Source organism: Cyprinodon tularosa, unplaced genomic scaffold (genome assembly GCF_016077235.1).
Source record: "Cyprinodon tularosa strain WSP-4 unplaced genomic scaffold, ASM1607723v1 ctg202, whole genome shotgun sequence".
Classification (NCBI taxonomy): Eukaryota; Metazoa; Chordata; class Actinopteri; order Cyprinodontiformes; family Cyprinodontidae; genus Cyprinodon; species Cyprinodon tularosa.
Window position 1 is genome coordinate 780,128 of NW_024038744.1, and position 18,654 is coordinate 798,781.

General features: G+C 37.4%; 1 protein-coding gene across 1 annotated transcript in view; it reads right to left on the minus strand.

Moving 5' to 3' along the window:
• The window catches only part of itgbl1 (integrin, beta-like 1), an 84,553-nt gene that overhangs the window by 63,427 nt on the left and 2,472 nt on the right, over positions 1 to 18,654 (minus strand). The window contains exon 2 of the mRNA XM_038284780.1: positions 15,433 to 15,635. Within this exon, the coding sequence (XP_038140708.1) occupies positions 15,433 to 15,635 (203 nt within the window). The remainder of the gene's footprint in view (positions 1 to 15,432; positions 15,636 to 18,654) is intronic.

An 18,654-nucleotide genomic window follows, 5' to 3' on the forward strand; every position in this document is an offset into this window, starting at 1 on the left:
TGGGTAAGGTGTGCAGTGAGAAGAGGAAAAAATATTCAAATAGTGTTCTACACCATTAGAGTGGAGTACATCTGGTGCGACCTCATCGCTTCACACTCACAGTGTAACTAAACGAGATGTTAAAGCATAACTCAGCCCCAAAACAAATAAAGAGGGAAGCAGTTAAAAGCTGCTAAGGGACAAGGCCAAGTTTGGGAATAAGTAAACAGGCTTAAGCAGAGGTGTCATCAAGATAAAGGAGAGTAACTGAATTTCAGAGGACAAAATTATTTAAAACCCATACTGTACTGACATGAAAAAAGCTATCGATCAAGGCTCACAATTTCCACTGTAGCGGTCATATTCAACCGAGGGAGAATATGAGCTCCCACAAACAGGAAAGAGGAATGCTATTGGAACTTACTGTGCAAGTTCTCAGTTCTTAGGTAACAGACATGTACAAAACGGTACTGTTTTCAACAACAGGAAAATTGAACTTCAGTAGCTTAAGGCAACATTAGGATGTTCAAGTTTTGTTCAAGAGTATTCCCAATGCACAATTAATAAAGTTAATCTACAGTGCAAAAAATGTTTTGAGGTATTTGCTTTTTGTTTTCACTGGGATTCCTGTTTATTAAGGGGATTCTTGTTTTCCTAGGTAATGTTTTGGTTTTGTCCTTGTAAGTATTCTAAGTTTCTGTGTTTAGTTGTAGTCACGCTTAAGTTACCTAAAAAGTATTACTGATAAACAGCATGCAAGCCAAGACAAAGATAGGAATGTTTATTTGTATAGCAAAATTCAGCACATGGACAATTCAAAGTGCTTTACATGAATTAGATAATAAAATACAAGAAAAATAAAAACAGAGTAAAAGCAAATATAGAAAATGGTAACAGCAGGAAGTAACACAAGTAAAACAGTTGGACGACATCCTTAAACTAATAATACCTCAGTTAATAGTTCAACTAGAAGTTAATAGAATAACTTCAACAGTCAACAGCAGCTCTAAACCAATAGATTTTAAACATATACTTACTATAAAAGAAATGAGGCTTTCAGCACTGAGGTTAAATGCAGCACGGTGAGGTTAGAAGGCACAGTTATGAGTCTGCCAAATGGTAGATTTTAAAGTCAGACCAGGTGTTTAAGAATTTAATAACTCTTCAAATACTATCTGTGTCCAGGTTTCCCGACTGAGCTCTTACAGCATATCTTGATTTAATAAAAACTTAGTTCAAAGGTACGGTCGCTCACAGGAATTGTGTCTCAGAGAAAAACAGAGAGTTAGGTAGAATAATGATCCTCATTTTAAAATGAAAATAGGAGAGAGGCTTTGTGAAACTGTGTGAAAACATTGCTACATTACACTGCAATGGCAGAATCATTTATTTTTTGTAATGTAATGGTTTATTTAATAGCAAAATGATTAAAGCCTCAACATATGAGATTAAATATTCCAGAAAATATCAAGGGGTCTGTTGGAACACCTGCCAACAACTCTGTTTCTATACAGCTTTTTTATTTTGCCTTTCCACATTTTATTAAAAACGGGTAACTAATAAGACATCGCAAGAAGATTTGATGCCATTAGGGGGACAAAATGATTGAGATTTTCTTTTTTCCACAGCTGGAGTAAAAATATTATTTCAGGTCAAAGGATGGCAATCAAGTGGCAGGAAAAGATACTCACTTCAATTCATCATTGCTTTATTTTAAGTCAGTAAATGCAATCCTCTTTAATTTTAAGCTAAGTAGAAGTGGTTTAGAATTACCATAAATATCTTAATCATTTACTTTGGCCTTCTTGTTATATCACCAATCATGTGACCCATTCTTAAACTGTGAGATTTGATAGTATGAGGAACGATAGTAATAATAAGCTGGCATTTAAAGACAACTAGCAAGAAAAAATGCTATTGAAGGCCATTGATGTTATTTAGTGATGTTTAGTCAAAACTACAAATGGCCTCAGTGCTTTATCAAATAAATGTGATCAATATTTTATAAAGATCATAACTTTGATAGAATCAAACCACAATTTCAAGATACCACAATACCCAATTCTACGGTCCCTTTTTTTAGAGAACCTGAGATTGACTAATTGTTTCTGTAATTACTTTGGTTTTACTTTTTTTAGGTTCATAATACCCTGCCTGCATTTGTGTTTTTGTTCTACATCACACAAACAGTTGCTAGCAAATGGGTGATTGTGTACATATGATGATCTTGGATTGATTTTTGTAGGGCTCAAGCTGTTTTTTCTTTTTAGTTTTTTTTTGTTTTGTTATGTTTTTTCTTTGTTTTTTGGCTAAGATTCTCCCCTAAAAGCTTCCTTTTTCAACTATGTAAAAGAAGTACATTAATTACAATACCTCCAATAATAGTTACCTCACTTTCCAATTTAATGCAAGTTTAATCTTAAGGAGGATCCCTCATTATAAAGTAAATCCTAGCACAAAATATCACAAAAAATATGTTTAATCATGTATTTTTTGTAACTTAGCTTTATCTTGAGTCCAAATAATCTCATGGTTTGACAAAAACAAGCAGCTCGTTTACTCCAGACAACTGTTGTTAAATAATATTTCACCAATCAAACTTATGTTGTGACAATTTTAATCATATCTATATTGCTTGGTCTTTAGGTATAACTTATAAAGTTAAATTTTTTTTCGAATTTCAAACTCAAAGCCGTAAAAAAAATACACAATATAATTTTCTTGCCACTTGTACCTGTTGCTCTAATTGAGGTTATGCTAATTAACCTCTGCTGAATCAAAACTGCGAAACATCACGCTGCCAGGAAAACAAATTTTTTGGGTAATGAAAAAAAAAAACACACCGAAACCCGAAGGAAGAAAGTCTATTGGATCTTATCAGTACACCTTGTGACAGGCAGAGATAAGGGAGCCGCAGGGAGAGAAATTGGCTGAAAGCACACCGTGCATGCTGCCTCGGCAGGTGCGGCGAGAATGGTGATATGCATGGACGTGTGTGTGTATTGACATGGGTCTCCTTTACAACGGCCATTGATTGTAACTGCTAAGCATAAACATACAGCTTTGCAAGCATGTGGTTGATATTTGTGTGCTGCAGAGTTAGGTTTAAGATATACCCTTATTCTGTATGGTTTGTGCCCGTGTGAAAATTTGCGGTGGGTGGCAGTGGGGGTGGGAATCCACCCCTGTTCTGTTGCATAGGTTCCATTGGCAGGCAGTGAGTGAAACCCCATTACCAGGATGAAGCAGAGCCTCGCTCCAGACTGCTGAACCATAATGAGCTCCTCACAGCAGCCAACTTGTCTTCCCAAATAAATCATACACATACACACACGCATATATCCTCTTGCACACCTATCTCCATTATGTGTGTTCTTGATGCTCACATATCTCCATTTAACCTCATTCATACTCCAGGGGAGAACAGGACACACACAAAGGGCACAGATTTATATTTCTTTTTAACTGTATTCCTTCCACAATTTCAGGGAGTCTCAGAATACAGTAAGCTGAGATGAGAAGGTGCAACTTTTCCTACATACTATTTTATATCATTTACAACTCCTGCAATGGGAGTTATGAAAACGTAATATTCCGATAAATCTTGAATTACATTTGAATTAATACTTTTTTAGAACTGCTGAAATAATTTTCTCTTATCTTACTCAGAGCCATTAATCAAGAGTGATTGGTGAGAACCTGGTAAAATCGAGAAATCCATTTAAACATGAATTAGAAATAAAATAAAATATTTGTAGTAAAGAAAAGGAGAATTAAATATCATCTCTTAAGATGCAGACTTTAGGAACCTATGAAGACTCTCTTTTGCGTCATGTTAGGAATGTATATTTTCTTAAGTTTTTTCATTCTTTTTTCAGTAGAACCACTTTTAGATCCATAAAGAAACCTTTAGCCATGATAATATATATCATGGCCGATTTATGGAAGAAATATAATTTCATTAGATTTGGACATTGACTTTATAAAACAACATTTTTGTCCTGTGCAATTCAGTATTTGATATTGCTTTTTGTACAACATGTGGAAATTCCTGTGAAAAAATTAACATACTGTATGCTGAAAAAAATAATGCAACTGCTTTTGGAATTTACCTAATCAGATTTAGTCACTGTAACACAATTGTTTTAGGTCCTACCCTGATAACATGAAAAAATTGCATTAAAGTAACTGAATATGATTAGGTAAATGCCACAAACAGTTGCATTATTTTTTTCAGTGTATGTTAAGTAAAGATTGCTTTCCAAACAGGAAACTTTTAGTGCACAAGGTTTCATCAGATCAGCCAAACATTTCACCCATTTAAAATGGTACAGTTTGAGTGCCGTGGAAATTTGATGTTTTATTATGTGCTGCAGTCTATTTCCACACGTTTTGGTAACCCAGCTATGGCCATTAGTGTCGGGTGTTAAATAAAATGAAGGTTTGTGTAACAATTTTTTTCAATATTTTTTGTAGCTTAATATTTTTTCATAAAATGTTCTGAAGATTAATTCTTACAGGATAAATTTTTGCAGCTTAAAGTGCTTTTAAAAAAGAATTAAATACTTAAATGCAGAAGATAAAAATTCTGTTATAAATTCTGTGTCTTAAAAAGGGGGTTTGCAAATACTCCCACTTGATTATGAGTATTATGAATAACTATAATAAAAAATCATCATTAATAATTTATTATACTCATCAGTCAATTTAAAATGACAAAGATATTTGGTTGATTGTGATTTATGGCTGCCAACCTTTAATGATTGGAAGCTGCAGTGTGTGGTTATTAGCATCATAGGACTACAGTGACTGCATCCCTCCCCCCACTGCCTCTCCCCCTCCAACAATACGGAGGCTCTCATGGTACAAAACGGCTGAGTTGCTTCAACCCTGGAGTAGCGGCAGGCTGCAAAAGTGACTGGATGGTGGCTCTCTGCTATGTTTTATCATCTATGGTGTCACTGCAAAGCATGCTGGTAGCTGCACTGTAGTAACAGTTCGCTAATGATAACCTTGGGACAACAAAGGTCTGATTCTAATGAGACTATATTTCTTTCATACTGTTGGCTTTGAAACATTAACTTGACATCTTGCACATTTGTTGGCTTAACTGACACAAATAATATGCACATTTGCAGTGCACAACTTTTAAAAATAATTCTGGGTGTTTGAATTAAACAAGATATGGTTGTTTACCTCAATAAACTTTTTTTTTTTACACAGCCTCATATGAGACAAACCTTCATACAGTATGTGTTGTAGAATAGTAAGATAAAGTGCCCAACAAAAAGACACAACAACATCCCAGGGTTGCAGGTTTTGAGATACCAAGCCACCTCTGGTAATAACTTGTCTTTTCTTCAGACTACTGTAACTAAATAATCCTACAAAGATATTTGAAGTAACCTGTTCAGGGGGGTTAGATAGGTTAGAGGCAACATCTGAGATGAGTGTGCTTCTGATTTAGAAAACCAATCACTACCTGGTGAGACCACCATTTGCCTCACGCAATGCAACACATCTCTTGATGTGTTGATCAGGTTATCAATTGTGGCCTGTAGAATTTTGGTTCACTACTTTGTGTTTCTCATATGGGCAGGAAATGCTACACACTATCGTATACGCTGATCCAGAGAATCTCAAACATCCTCAATGGGTGATAAGTCTGTTACGTATGCCTGCGATGCAAGAACTGTGACGTTTTCAGCTTATTAGAATTGTGTACAGATCCTTGCAACATGGGGCTATGTGTTATCCAGCTGCAACAGGAGGTGATGATCTGGCATGTATGGTACAAAAATTTGTTTATTTCTGTGCATTTAAAACTCCATCAATAAATAACACTTGTGTTCTGCCCATACCATGACCCCGCCGCAACCATTATGGTGTCAATTTTGTGGGCCACTTGATCCACAAAATTGACATCAGAAAACTGCTCACCCACACGATGCCACATCCGCCATCTGCCAACTGCCCTGAACAGTGTAAACTGGGATTCATCTGTGAAGAGAACGGCTCTCATATGCTCCAGATACCAGCCAATGTGAGTATTTGCACACTCAAGTTAGTTAGGACAAAGAATTGGAGTCAGGTGGAGATCCCGATGAGGGTGACAAGCACACAGATGAGCTTCCCTGAGATGGTTTCTGAGAGTTTGTGGAGAAACTATTTGGTTATGTAAACCGAAAGTTTACAGCAACCAAGTCCAAGTGGCTGGTCTCGGATGACCTTGGAGGTGAACATGTTGGATGTGGAGGTCCTGGGCTGGTGTGGTTACACATGTTCTGCGGTTATGAGTCTGGTTGGAGGTACTGCCAAATTTACTGAAATGCCTATGGGAACGGCATAGGGTAGAGAACTGAACATGCAAAACACAAGCAACAGCTCTGGTTAACATTCCTGCTGTAAGCAATTGCACGCTTCCTCAAATCTTGCGACATCTGTGGCATTGTGTTGTGCGATAAAACTGCACCTTTCATTTGTGGGCAGTCTAATTATATATCTGCAACCGCACACATCAAATATCGCTTGCGTCTGGTCGCAAACCAGTTTTGCTGGTATGCTTCTGCAACACCGGTCTGGAATTTCTAGGGACGCACAGCAGTTTCCCGCAAGGGAAAAAGGGAGCCTATTTGAGAACTCACAATAACTTCTTCAGCGGCACCGGCAGGAGTGTTTATTTTCTAAAACAACATGTCTGAGTCATCGCACAAGTGGTTGTACTTCCGAACTTCCTAAATCAAGCTTTCATCATGGGTATCCATTGTTGTTATTAATCCTCGGTTTTTAAAATGCATCAGAAGTATAAATTGGACTTAAGGCACACCTATGCACTAATCAGGGTGTCTGATCGGAATCTTAATATGGCACACCTGTGCAGTGCGATGGATTATCTCAGCAAAGGAAAAGGGCTTACAATCACAGATTTAGATTGGGTTGTGAAAAATATTTGAGGTAAATGGTTATATTGTATGATTGGAAAATGTTTGAGAACTTTGATTTCATCCCATAAAAAATGCTTACATTTTTTTTTTGTGTGTTTATATTTTTGTCAAGTGTATATTTATGTATATTGTTTGCTGTATAATATAAGAAACAATGTAATAAAACCAAATAAAACCAAAATTGACCTAAAAAAACATCATCCAAAACAGCTCTATGCGTTGCTGTGACAGCATTAGTCTCAAGGAAAACAAAACATTTTGCAGGCAGAAAAAAAGAAAGAAAAGATAAATGGTAAGCTTTTGACTCAAAGCTTGTAAAAGGCATTTGCCATATTAGTTCACAGCTTTGCAATAGCCTGGAGTGGTTTTCCTTTCTTTCTTATTAAATTAGATAGTATCGGCGTTCCTGTCAACTGTAGTTATTTTAAATTCAACAGGAAGAAGGAAAGACTATAAAGAAACCATTGAAAACAACAGCCATTCACCCTTACCAAGGCCATCTACTAATCTGGCAAAAAAGGCAGTGCTTTAAATCAGTTGTTCAGTTCAAAATGAGAAAATTACTTAACATATATCAACACAAAGTAAAGCAAGTATTAACCCGTAGAAACCTGAATTTATATACATGAATCTAAAAAATGGGTGTGTTTTTTTATATTGGTTAACAAATCAAGATTGTTACTTAGACTATTTCACAAAATATGGCCTAAATAGAAATGTAGGTATGTTGCAAGTTTGTAGCAATGGTCAGTCAATAATGCATACACAACCAGGAACCAGTTATACCAGAAAAAAGTGCTTGCCAAAGGTTAAAGGTCTTCACTGAATATGTAATATTTAGCATTTGGGAAATGAACATACTACCTTGGTTGTTTGTTTAATATTTTTTGTTTATTTGAACAATAGGCATTAAAGAGGTTAATTATATAACCCTCAAGGTATTGAATGACAGTGATCATTCAATAATCAAAGATAAGCTACCATTTTTGTAATAGACGGAGTAGTTTTAAAACTAACAGAAAATGAAAGTATTATCAGAGTAACCCAATATATGATCAGAAGAACACAAATCCATTACCTTATTTATTTTTGCTTAAGTCGTTGTTAGGAATCCAGTTTGTGTGGTTGTTTTTGTGTTTTTCTTCTCTCTACCACCAGATGGGGCCCTGTTCTCATTGGGCCTTCTTGCACACCTGCGGCTCGTTGAGTCTTTACCAGAGGAGTATTTTAGCAGCGGGCTGTCACTACCTTGACGCCAGAGTACTTGCCAGGATTGGGTACTCTAGCCAAACTGAGATTAGCAGAGTCTAACCTTAGCCTTGTCTCTCTGAGTCTAAACTTGCTCTGTCTTTGTTCTTCGGCAGGAAGCCTTCCTGTATCAGTGGATAAGCCTGGACCTTCTATCCCCCCTGGAAGGATTCACTGAGTCACACTGAGCAAGGTGAAACCTCCACATGATCCGTTCAAGTATACTTCTGGAAAACCAAGTGACAGTCCGCTCTTTTACTCCTCTGGGTCCAACGTTAGTCTGCCTGTCCGCTCTTCAACAAGTTCACTCTTCTCTGGATTTAACACCACAAATTGGATCCAAGGAATAACCAAGAGCCCCCCAAAACGTGATTGCCTCTCAAGCAACATACTGCCCTCTGTCTTTTTTCCCACGGTCGGTGAACTGATCATTGTGATCTCCCCAAAACAGTTTCTGGTTCCGGTTCACCAGCCCGCTGAGGTCCATCAGTATTACCCAGCAGAATATCTCTCTCCATCTGTGTTTTGCTGACCCTCAATAAACCAGTTAACTTTTACCCTTGGTCTCTGAGTGATTTTCTGCATGTGAGTCAGATCTTTAAAGCCCATTATGACACTCGTGACAAAACTCTAAACAGAACATGCTATTTGTTAAAGGCAAACGTGGAGATATGTGAGATCTCACTGACTCAGATCTTATTATATCCACTGCAGTATAACCAAAAAGTAATTTAAAAAGAAGCTGTCAGACAACATAAAGAGGGTTGAAATACTTCAAAGAGAAACCTATACAGTAGCTGCAAATGCTAAATGCCCAGTATCTAAAAAGAAGTGAAAATATTTACACTAACATTTGTTAGTATGAAAAGAGTTACACAACTATTTCTAAATCCTTGAAAATCTGTGACTCAACTCTAATTAATCCAACCCACAGGAGATACTTCTAAGAGTGTATTGACAATCCATGTAAGAGGTCACAATAGAACCCAAAACATCTTCTGTAACACTAAAGGCCTCACTATTAGTAACAGTTTCAGTAATAGAACAGTAAGAATAAAGACAGTACTTATAGAAGAGCTCCACAGTAAAAGAAACACTGCTGAGAGCACAAATACCTGTCTCACATTTAAATATATATATATATATATATATATATATATATATATATATATATATATATATATATATATATATATATATATATATATATATATATATATATATATATATATAAAACTGATAGAACCATGATTTCTGCTCTCTAAATGAAAGACCTGATCAAAATATGGAATTAGTTTTTGGCATCCTTTAAAAACATAGATATTACTCCAAGCAAACTTGCCTCTAAATTGAGATGTTGCGGCCTGATATTAAATGTGCCAATTACACTTTTAACCATCCAGTGTGAATGACTTAACACAATCCAAGTTTTTTTTTGTTTTTTTTCTAGCATTAGATTGTCATTACACTGTCATATTGCACAGAGCAATGAAATTAACTCTCTGCATTTAACCCATCCCCTTTGGGAGCAGTGAACTGCCATTGTGTGGCGCCCGGGAAGCAGTGTAGTGTTAAGGTCCTTGCTCAGGGAACCAGAGTGGCAATCACGGGAGTGGGGCTCAAACTCAGAACTTTAGGATTCCAAGCGCAATACCCTAACCACTAGGCCGCCACTCCCCCAAGGAGGCATCAGCGTTAAGGGTCTTGCCTAAGGACTCACACTGGCATCTCATTCCCCCCAGCTGGGATACGAACCTAGGCTTCCTGTTTGCAAGACTGGGGACTTACCACTTGATGGAAGTTGGAACACATCCCTGTATCTCTCTTATGGGAGGGAAACCTTCACCCTAATCATCCAGTCTCTGTTTCCACCTGGGAAGGCATGTCAACCAGGTTGATGAAATCCATTTAAGCCCTTGATAAAATGGCCTCTGAGATCATTCAAGCACTGAAACCTCTTCACCATGTTAAGCTCAAGTTCAAGAAGGGACACTGGGGCAATTTAAAGTGTGGAGCAACCAGTATAAATATTCAACTCCTCCGAGTCTGGGGCCATGCTTCTTGGTTCGAAAAAAGTTGTCTTACCCCCTTCAGGCCAGAAGAGAGTTACTGCCTCATGTGGATTAGTTCAAGTAACCTGTGGTCCTGTTCATGAGTAAGGGGAGAATGAAGCGTGAGATTGAATCTGACAAATCGGCTACTGCTATAATGCAGATGCTGCACTGATATGTTGTGGTAAAGAGAAATCTGAGGCAAAAGGCAAAGCTCTTAATTTACCCATGTTCTCACCCTTGGTCATGAAATTTGGATCATGACCAAAAGAACAAGAACCCAAAGATAAGTGGCTGAAATGAGATTTCTCTTGTCCTAGTCCATTCCCTAGGTAACCTGGGTATACAGGTGCTGGTCATAAAATTAGAATATCATGAAAAAGTAGATTGATTTCAGTAATTCCATTTAAAAAGTGAAACTTGTATATTATATTCATACATTACATACAAACTCATATATTTCAGATGTTTATTTTGTTTAATTTTGATTATTACAAATGACAACAAATGAAAATCTCAAATTCATCATATCAGAAAATTAGAATATTGTGAAAAGGTTCAAAATTGATGGCCCCTGGTGCCACACTCTAATCAGCTAATTAACTCAAACCACCTGCAAAAGCCTTTAAATGGTCTTTCAGTCTAGTTCTATAGGCTACACAATCATGGGGAAGACTGCTGACTTGACAGTTGTCCAAAAGACGACCATCGACACCTTGCACAAGGAGGGCAAGACACAAAAGGTCATCGCTAAAGAGGCTGGCTGTTCACAGAGCTCAGTGTCCAAGCACATTAATAGAGAGGCGAAGGGAAGGAAAAGATGTGGTCGAAAAAAGTGTACAAGCAAGAGAGATAACCACACCTGGAGAGGATTGTGAAACAAAACCCCTTCAAAAATGTGGGGGAGATTCACAAAGAGTGGACTGCAGCTGGAGTGAGTGCTTCAAGAACCACCACACACAGACGTATGAAAGACATGGGTTTCTGCTGTCGCATTCCTTGTGTCAAGCCACTCTTGAACCACAGACAGCGTCAGAAGCGTCTTGCCTGGGCTAAAGAGAAACAGGACTGGACTGCTGGTGAGTGGTCCAAAGTCATGTTCTCTGATGAAAGTAAATTTTGCATTTCCTTTGGAAATCAAGGTCCCAGAGTCTGGAGGAAAAGAAGAGAGGCACTTCATCCACGTTGCTTGAAGTCCAGTGTAAAGTTTCCACAGTCAGTGATGGTTTGGGGTGCCATGTCATCTGCTGGTGTTGGTCCATTGTGTTTTCTGAGGTCCAGGGTCAACGCAGCCACATACCAGGAAGTTTTAGAGCACTTCATGCTTCCTGCAGCTGACCAACTTTTTGGAGATGCAGATTTCATTTTCCAACAGGACTTGGCACCTGCACACAGTGCCAAAGCTACCAGTACCTGGTTGAAGGACCATGGTATCCCTGTTCTTAATTGGCCAGCAAACTCTCCTGACCTTAACCCCATAGAAAATCTATGGGGTATTGTGAAGAAGAAGATGCAATACACCAGACCCAACAATTCAGAAGAGCTAAAAGCCACTATTAGAGCAACCTGGGCTATCATAACACCTGAGCAGTGCCACAGACTGATCGACTCCATGCCACGCCGCATTGCTGCAGTAATACAGGCCAAAGGAGGCCCAACTAAATACTGAGTGCTGTACATGCTCATACTTTTCATGTTCATACTTTTCAGTTGGCCAACATTTCTATAAATCCTTTGTTTTTATTGGTCTTCAGTAATATTCTAATTTTCTGATATGATGAATTTGAGATTTTCATTTGTTGTCATTTGTAATCATCAAAATTAAACAAAATAAACATCTGAAATATATGAGTTTGTATGTAATGTATGAATATAATATACAAGTTTCACTTTTTAAATGGAATTACTGAAATCAATCTATTTTTTCATGATATTCTAATTTTATGACCAGCACCTGTAGGTTCTTGGCTGACCTGGAAATGCCTCAGGCTTCCCCCAGCAGAACTAGAAGTGTCTTAGGAGAGGAAGGTCTGGGAGTCTCTGCTGATACTGTTTCCCTTATGACTTTGTCTTGGTCCAGAATACAAAAAAAAAGAAGGGAAAAAAAAGGGATGAAACGTTTTTAAAATCCAGGTAGACTGAACTCGAAATAAGGGACACAATTTTTTTATTGACCAGCTGAATTGTCGCATGAAATCTTTTGATGTATGTACCATAAACTGCACACTGTCCGAACAACCACTATTCAGTTTCACCTTAACACACTGGGACATTCTTGTAGATGACTTGTAAAAATAGTTCAGTCAGTGCCTTCCAAGAAAACCCAAAACATCATAATGTTTAATAGCAGGTCATCAGCATATTACAGTAGTAATGACTGTCTTAGAACACCTTCATGCCAATCTTAGCTGTCAAATACTGGTCCTCTCTGGCTTACAGTAAGACATCCATCCACGTTTAGCCTCAATTACCTAACGGAAACTTGCATTTTTACACATTAAAACACATGTGACATAATTTTCTTTTGAAAGGAAGTTTATAGACAGCAGGAAAAATGCCTTCATCTTTCTAGCCGCTGGACAAAGCTCATGTTAAACATCAGCTGAAGACTACACCTGCCAAACCGCTCTGACCTGACCCACATTGAGGATATCTGTTGCAGCACTTACTGACCCCAAACTAAAATCCACATCCAAGTAGAAACAGATGTTGAGCAACGTGGATTTTTGGAGTATCATTCAGACGATATGAATCTGTAAAGCAACCATTCTAAAGTATTTTCCATACTGTGCTTTGTCAATTGTTCACATCCCTTTAACATGTCAGATTACTTTTATGCAATTTATAAGATGTCATGCTATGTGCTAACATAAGGAAATAAATAGTTATAGAGTGAAGGAAAAAAGAGTTCAGGATGCAGTTTTAATTGTATGAAAATACTGAAATTCTTCCTCATGGTTGTTTGAAAAAAAAATTTAATTCTCAAGTCTTTCTACACACTCGCTTATCTAATCTTCTTGATTTTACAATCCAAGACATAAACATTTTGAACTAAATAATCGAATTTCAGCTGTGTTTTTATGGTTGTTGTCCTTCAGGAGGTGTACCTCAGTCTAACTTTGATGTGTTATACAACCTCTGACAGAATTACACAAGCCATTCAACCAAAGATTCAAGTCCCTGCTGAAGAAAAAAACATCAACGATCTCATAATATAACTATGCAGACAGCTTTACATCCCAATACCAAGAGATGAACCCATCAGAGCATTGGCTAGATGCTTAGAACGGATTACCATGTGTGCCATAATCGTTACGTGCCATAATGATCTCCAACTGAATAAAACCAAAACTGAGGAAATAATCTCTGGAACAAAGATGGAGAGATCCACAGCTACTGTAGTTCACAGCATCAGCTACTACAGCCGGAAATCACTGATCGTTGCCGAAAGTTTGGTGTCATGATAGACTCAGACCTGAAGCTTCGGAGGCAAATAAGAGCAGTTACTATTTCAGTTTCATATCGCTGTCATGATTCTGCCATTTGTGGACTGCTTTTTGGGTTTCTTTTTTATTTTTCAGTTGCACTTTGATTTTGTGTTTTCTTGGTAATTGGTTTCTTTCCCATTTTCTGTCATTATAGTTGTTTTCTAGCAATATTAATATAATGTATATACAATAGCAGTATTTTTTGAGTTACTCTCTGTTTCCCCTTGTGCCAGTCTTCTAGTTGCTTTTATCCACATCTGCTCCATGTCAGCTGATTAGCCATGTCTGCCATATATACTGTAAGACTTCAGTGCTGGTTTCTCTTCGTTAGTTCATTCCTCCTGTATGTTCCTCCTGAGTGTCTCATTGTTTTGGTTCTTGATTTCCCTGCCTGTCTTTGATTGCATTTATTTTTCTGTCGCTACCACATCAAATAAATCTGAAAGAACTCATCTCTGCCTCCTCTTCTCTGCATTTGGGTCCTCAACCAACTTCCACCCAACCCTGACAATAACCTGAAGAACATTTCCAGGGTTAAAGTACTAATGTTAAAACCAGATCTAGAAAAACTCATTCATGCATTTATCTTTTGTATGGTTGATAACTGCAACAGTGTCTTCATAGGTTTTCCTAAAAGCTGCAGCTGATCCTAAACCCTGCTGAAAGTAGACCACATCAGCCCGGTTCTGAAGTCTTTACGTTGTCGATAAATCACAGAATAGATCAGCATCTTAATAATAACACATTTTTTGTCAGTGTATCAACCTCCCTGACCACTCAGCTCTCCTAGTTCAAACCTACTCTGTACACCCAGAACTAGAACCAAACATGGAGAAGCAGCATTTAGTTCCTATGCTCCACTTATCTGAAACTCCCAGAAGACTGTAAAAGTGCTAAAAGCCTGAGTTCTGTTAAGTCAAAGTTAAAAAACCCATTTATTTAGAACTGCTTTTGACTGTTGAAGTTAAATTGTTAACTGAGCTATTATTAGTTTATTTGATTTGTTCTGTTATTTCTCATTGTTTAATTTATTTTAAAACAATGCCTTGCTCTTACCAGCTTGGCCAGATTTATGATGCACACAACTATAAGCCCACAGTACCTGAGTTGTGGATATCTCTTCCAGAGTTAATATATGTGCTGTCCATTTTACATGTACCTAACCCCTTGAACCGTTACTTATACACTATTTTGTGCTAGTCTACCCCAGGTTTCTGAACAATCAAAGGAGGGAGTTTTGACCTCCAGCAAAATAAAAGTTTTTCAGGGAGGAAAATGTTTTCCTACAGCATATTACTTTGCTGTTTTTGTTTTCTTTTTAAGAAAAAATGTACTCTTTAGTGAATTCAGGGAATGGATAAACTTTCTATTTGGGGAAGATTTGACATAGGTTTTAACCTCGTTAAAAAATATTATAATGTTAAAATATTAGAAATATAAAAATTACTGGTGCCCTTAGTGTCATTCTGTGGTTGAAATTAGAGCAAATGTTCCTTTCACACGCCAAAAATCTGTATTTCTAATTGATTTTCCGTTAAAATCGTATGCCGCTACATCTCCAGAGCCGGAGGATGTCAACCATTCTTCTATCACATATAACCCACAAACACATTGAAGTTTATGGTTACAAAATGACAAGATGTGGAAAAACCTTCACATAAGGAATATTTTTGCAATACACAATACTAAAAATAGCTGAGGATAGGATAACAGCTTACCCACCATTGCAAATCAGTCCATTATGAGTAGAGCAGACCCAGTCATGGCACTCGCAGCGAGGACCAAAGAACTTCCCTGGATCGGCCGCTTCACACAAACAGATTCCACAGTCACATTCGCCCCTGCCGCTGCATATTTTGCCATCAGGTGTCCTGCAGCGGCGCAGTGATGATTCCTGGGAAAGCCTGCACACCTGACCCACCTGGCTGAGGAGAACACAAAAGATCAGTCGTTTGCAAATTTAAATGAACTGAAAGTATAACTGAATTCAATAAAACAAAAAAAGTTATGAATCCCTTTAGGAAACTCAGTATTGCTGTAACGTTTTGTTTTTTCATTGAGTTGTTGTAGATTAACTTGCTGAGCTTTTATAGGTAATTTGCTCTGATGCTATTACCCCAGCTGATGATGGAGGAAGAGATCACACTCTCCGCAAAAGACTTAGCATCTTGATGGAAACACAGAAGGACATAAACTTCCTTAGGAAGTCCAGTCTGCTCTGTCTTTTCTTGTAGATGGCTTCACAGTGGCACCACCAGTCCAGTTTGTTGTCTAGATGAACACCAAGGTATGTATACTATTACACCAACTGAAGTTATTCTCGTATGATGTGAACCAGATTAAACTTGTTCCTGTTTATCTCCCTTTTTTGTTGAAATTTGAGATCAGATGGAGTTTGTGGGGGTTTGGCCCTGTACAAGAAGCGCCTCCATCTCTTCTGAGGAGGCTGATGTCCTTTTGAGTGAGGAGGACCCTGCTTAAAGCCTTCTATGATTCTCTAGTGGCCTCAGCCCTCCTCTATGCTGTCGTCTGCTGGGACCCTGGCAGCGCAGAGCGAAAGAGACTGAACAAACTGGTAAGAAAGGCCACTTCTGTCCAGGGCTGCACTTTGGATTTGATAGAGGAAGTGACTGTTTTCCAAGCTGACATCCATCATGGAAAACACCTATCTCCCCCTGCACCAGACTGTAAAGGAACTGAGTAGCTCCTATAGAGAAAGACTTATACACCCTGTTTTTAAAAAGGAGCGCTACTGTAGGTCATTCATCCCTGCTGCCATCAGACTTGAAAGACTTCAACGCAACACTATAACTGCAATAACTTGTGTAATAACTACAAGTACAAGAACTGCATATCTAAATGCCTAGTTTTATAAATACCTATTTAATACCCTGCAAAATTATATATATATATATATATATATATATATATATATATATATATATATATATATATGGATGCACTGTATATATTGTATATACCCCTAAACTTTTCCTCTTTAGGCACCTTTTTTTGACTATTGAGCCGATGAAACAATTGAATTTCTCCACTGTGTGATCAATAAAGTCAATAAAACTGTTCAACAGCTCCCTGTATTCAGCTTCTTGTGCAACCAATGAATGCAAAGTCATCCGAATATTTCTGCAGGTGACAGGACTGAATGGTCAGAGAACTGCATTAAAATTATATATGTCCCACCTGTATCTATTTAAGTAGTAAACACAACATTACAAAGGTTTATTTCAGGATTATGCAAAGTCAAATGTATTTATAAAGCATATCAAAACAACAGGTTATTACTAACATAACAAAATAAAAAGGTTAACATCATTACAACATCAAAGGAGGAGATTCAAAAAGAAAACAGGAGGACTATGATACAAGCAAGATTCCACTCCGGGTCAAATACGAGGGAAAGCACATGTGTTTTATAACAAACTTAAATGCTGAGAGAAGAAGAACCCTGTCTCATACTAAAATGTGGAGCACTCCAAAGTTTTGGAGCCCTGACTGAAAAAGCCTGATCCTGTCAATGCTTTAGCCCCATTTTAGGAACAACCAAAAAAAAAAAAAAAAACTGATTTGATGATGTTTTTGCCCGTAAAGGAACATAAGGTAGGTCAGAGCAAAGGTTCAGGGTATGTAGCAAAATCTACCTCTATATTTATCTATAATTTTGATAGAATTTTAGTGTTTTTTTGCAATATTACTGAAAAATGAAATTAAGAATATTAGGAATTAATAATAATCCTCACTTTATAAACAATGTACAGATATTCACATAGCAGTCCCCCAAGAATAAAACAAATGATCATTTTGTATTTTATTTGGATGTTCTATTACTTGTTGCAGTTCCCTCTTTATGTTGGCAATGGGTTTGGCAAATGCACATGCCTTTCATTCAATCAACGGCTTAAATGTTCCAGACCTTTCTCCTAAAACGAGCATAAAATGTGTGTTTTCCATGTGTCATTGGAAAGCAAAACAGGCTTCACTTTAAACTCACTTCAAGTTTTAGGGGAATTTTTAGGCTTGGCTTTACTCCTTTACAAGGCTTAGCTATAACAGATATTGTTTAGAGCTAAGCAGAGAAAATAATCATTATGATGTAAGCAAATTGAAGTTTTCAGTTTGCAAAGCTGATCTTTGTCTGTATTGCTGCATTCAAACCAAGTCTGCAAACTCTTTGAGGAACTCCCACTGCTCTGCTGCTGTATATAATCTTCTTCAGGCATAGTCAGAGATATATACGTCTAAAATACGGTTTATCTAATGTACAAAATTATTTATCCTCTGTGGGATACATGCCACCACTGCTGCCTGCTATCGACATCATTCTGTTTGCTTCTCTTTGGCCTTGCTCCAATCCCTGCATATGCTGCAGGGCAGACATTCATTTTTGATAAGAGGTACTAAATGGAAGAGCCTAATGCCAAAACCTTTCAAGTGGACTGCTAAATTAGCTAATATTATAGAAATAAATTATAAACTTTAGTTTCTACCTCACCCTTCTCTGTAAGAGTTTGAGTGCTTGATTTAAAAAGTGTATTGCACATAATTGTCAAAGTGAAGAAACGACTTTGCACTAAGATATGCTTCTACCAAGCAAGTTTAATACCAGTGTTGCATGCTGAGGATATGGGTTCAGAGTACTGCTGTCTGCAGATCAGTCTAGCAAAGGGTCTTTCAAGTAGCTGTCAGGACTCCAACAAATGAGTATTTTAAAATTGCTGTTGAGATTACATTATGCTACCAGTTTGCAGTTTGATCTTGGATAGAAATTAAGAAAAAAAAATTTAAATATCAATAATATCTCAATTTATGCTTAAATAAAATATAATCATGTGAATCTAAATTATAATAAGAGCAGAACAAAACTGTTGATTAAGAAAAAATGAAACCTTGATTTGACCTCTGATTTGATTTTATTATTTTTTATCACCT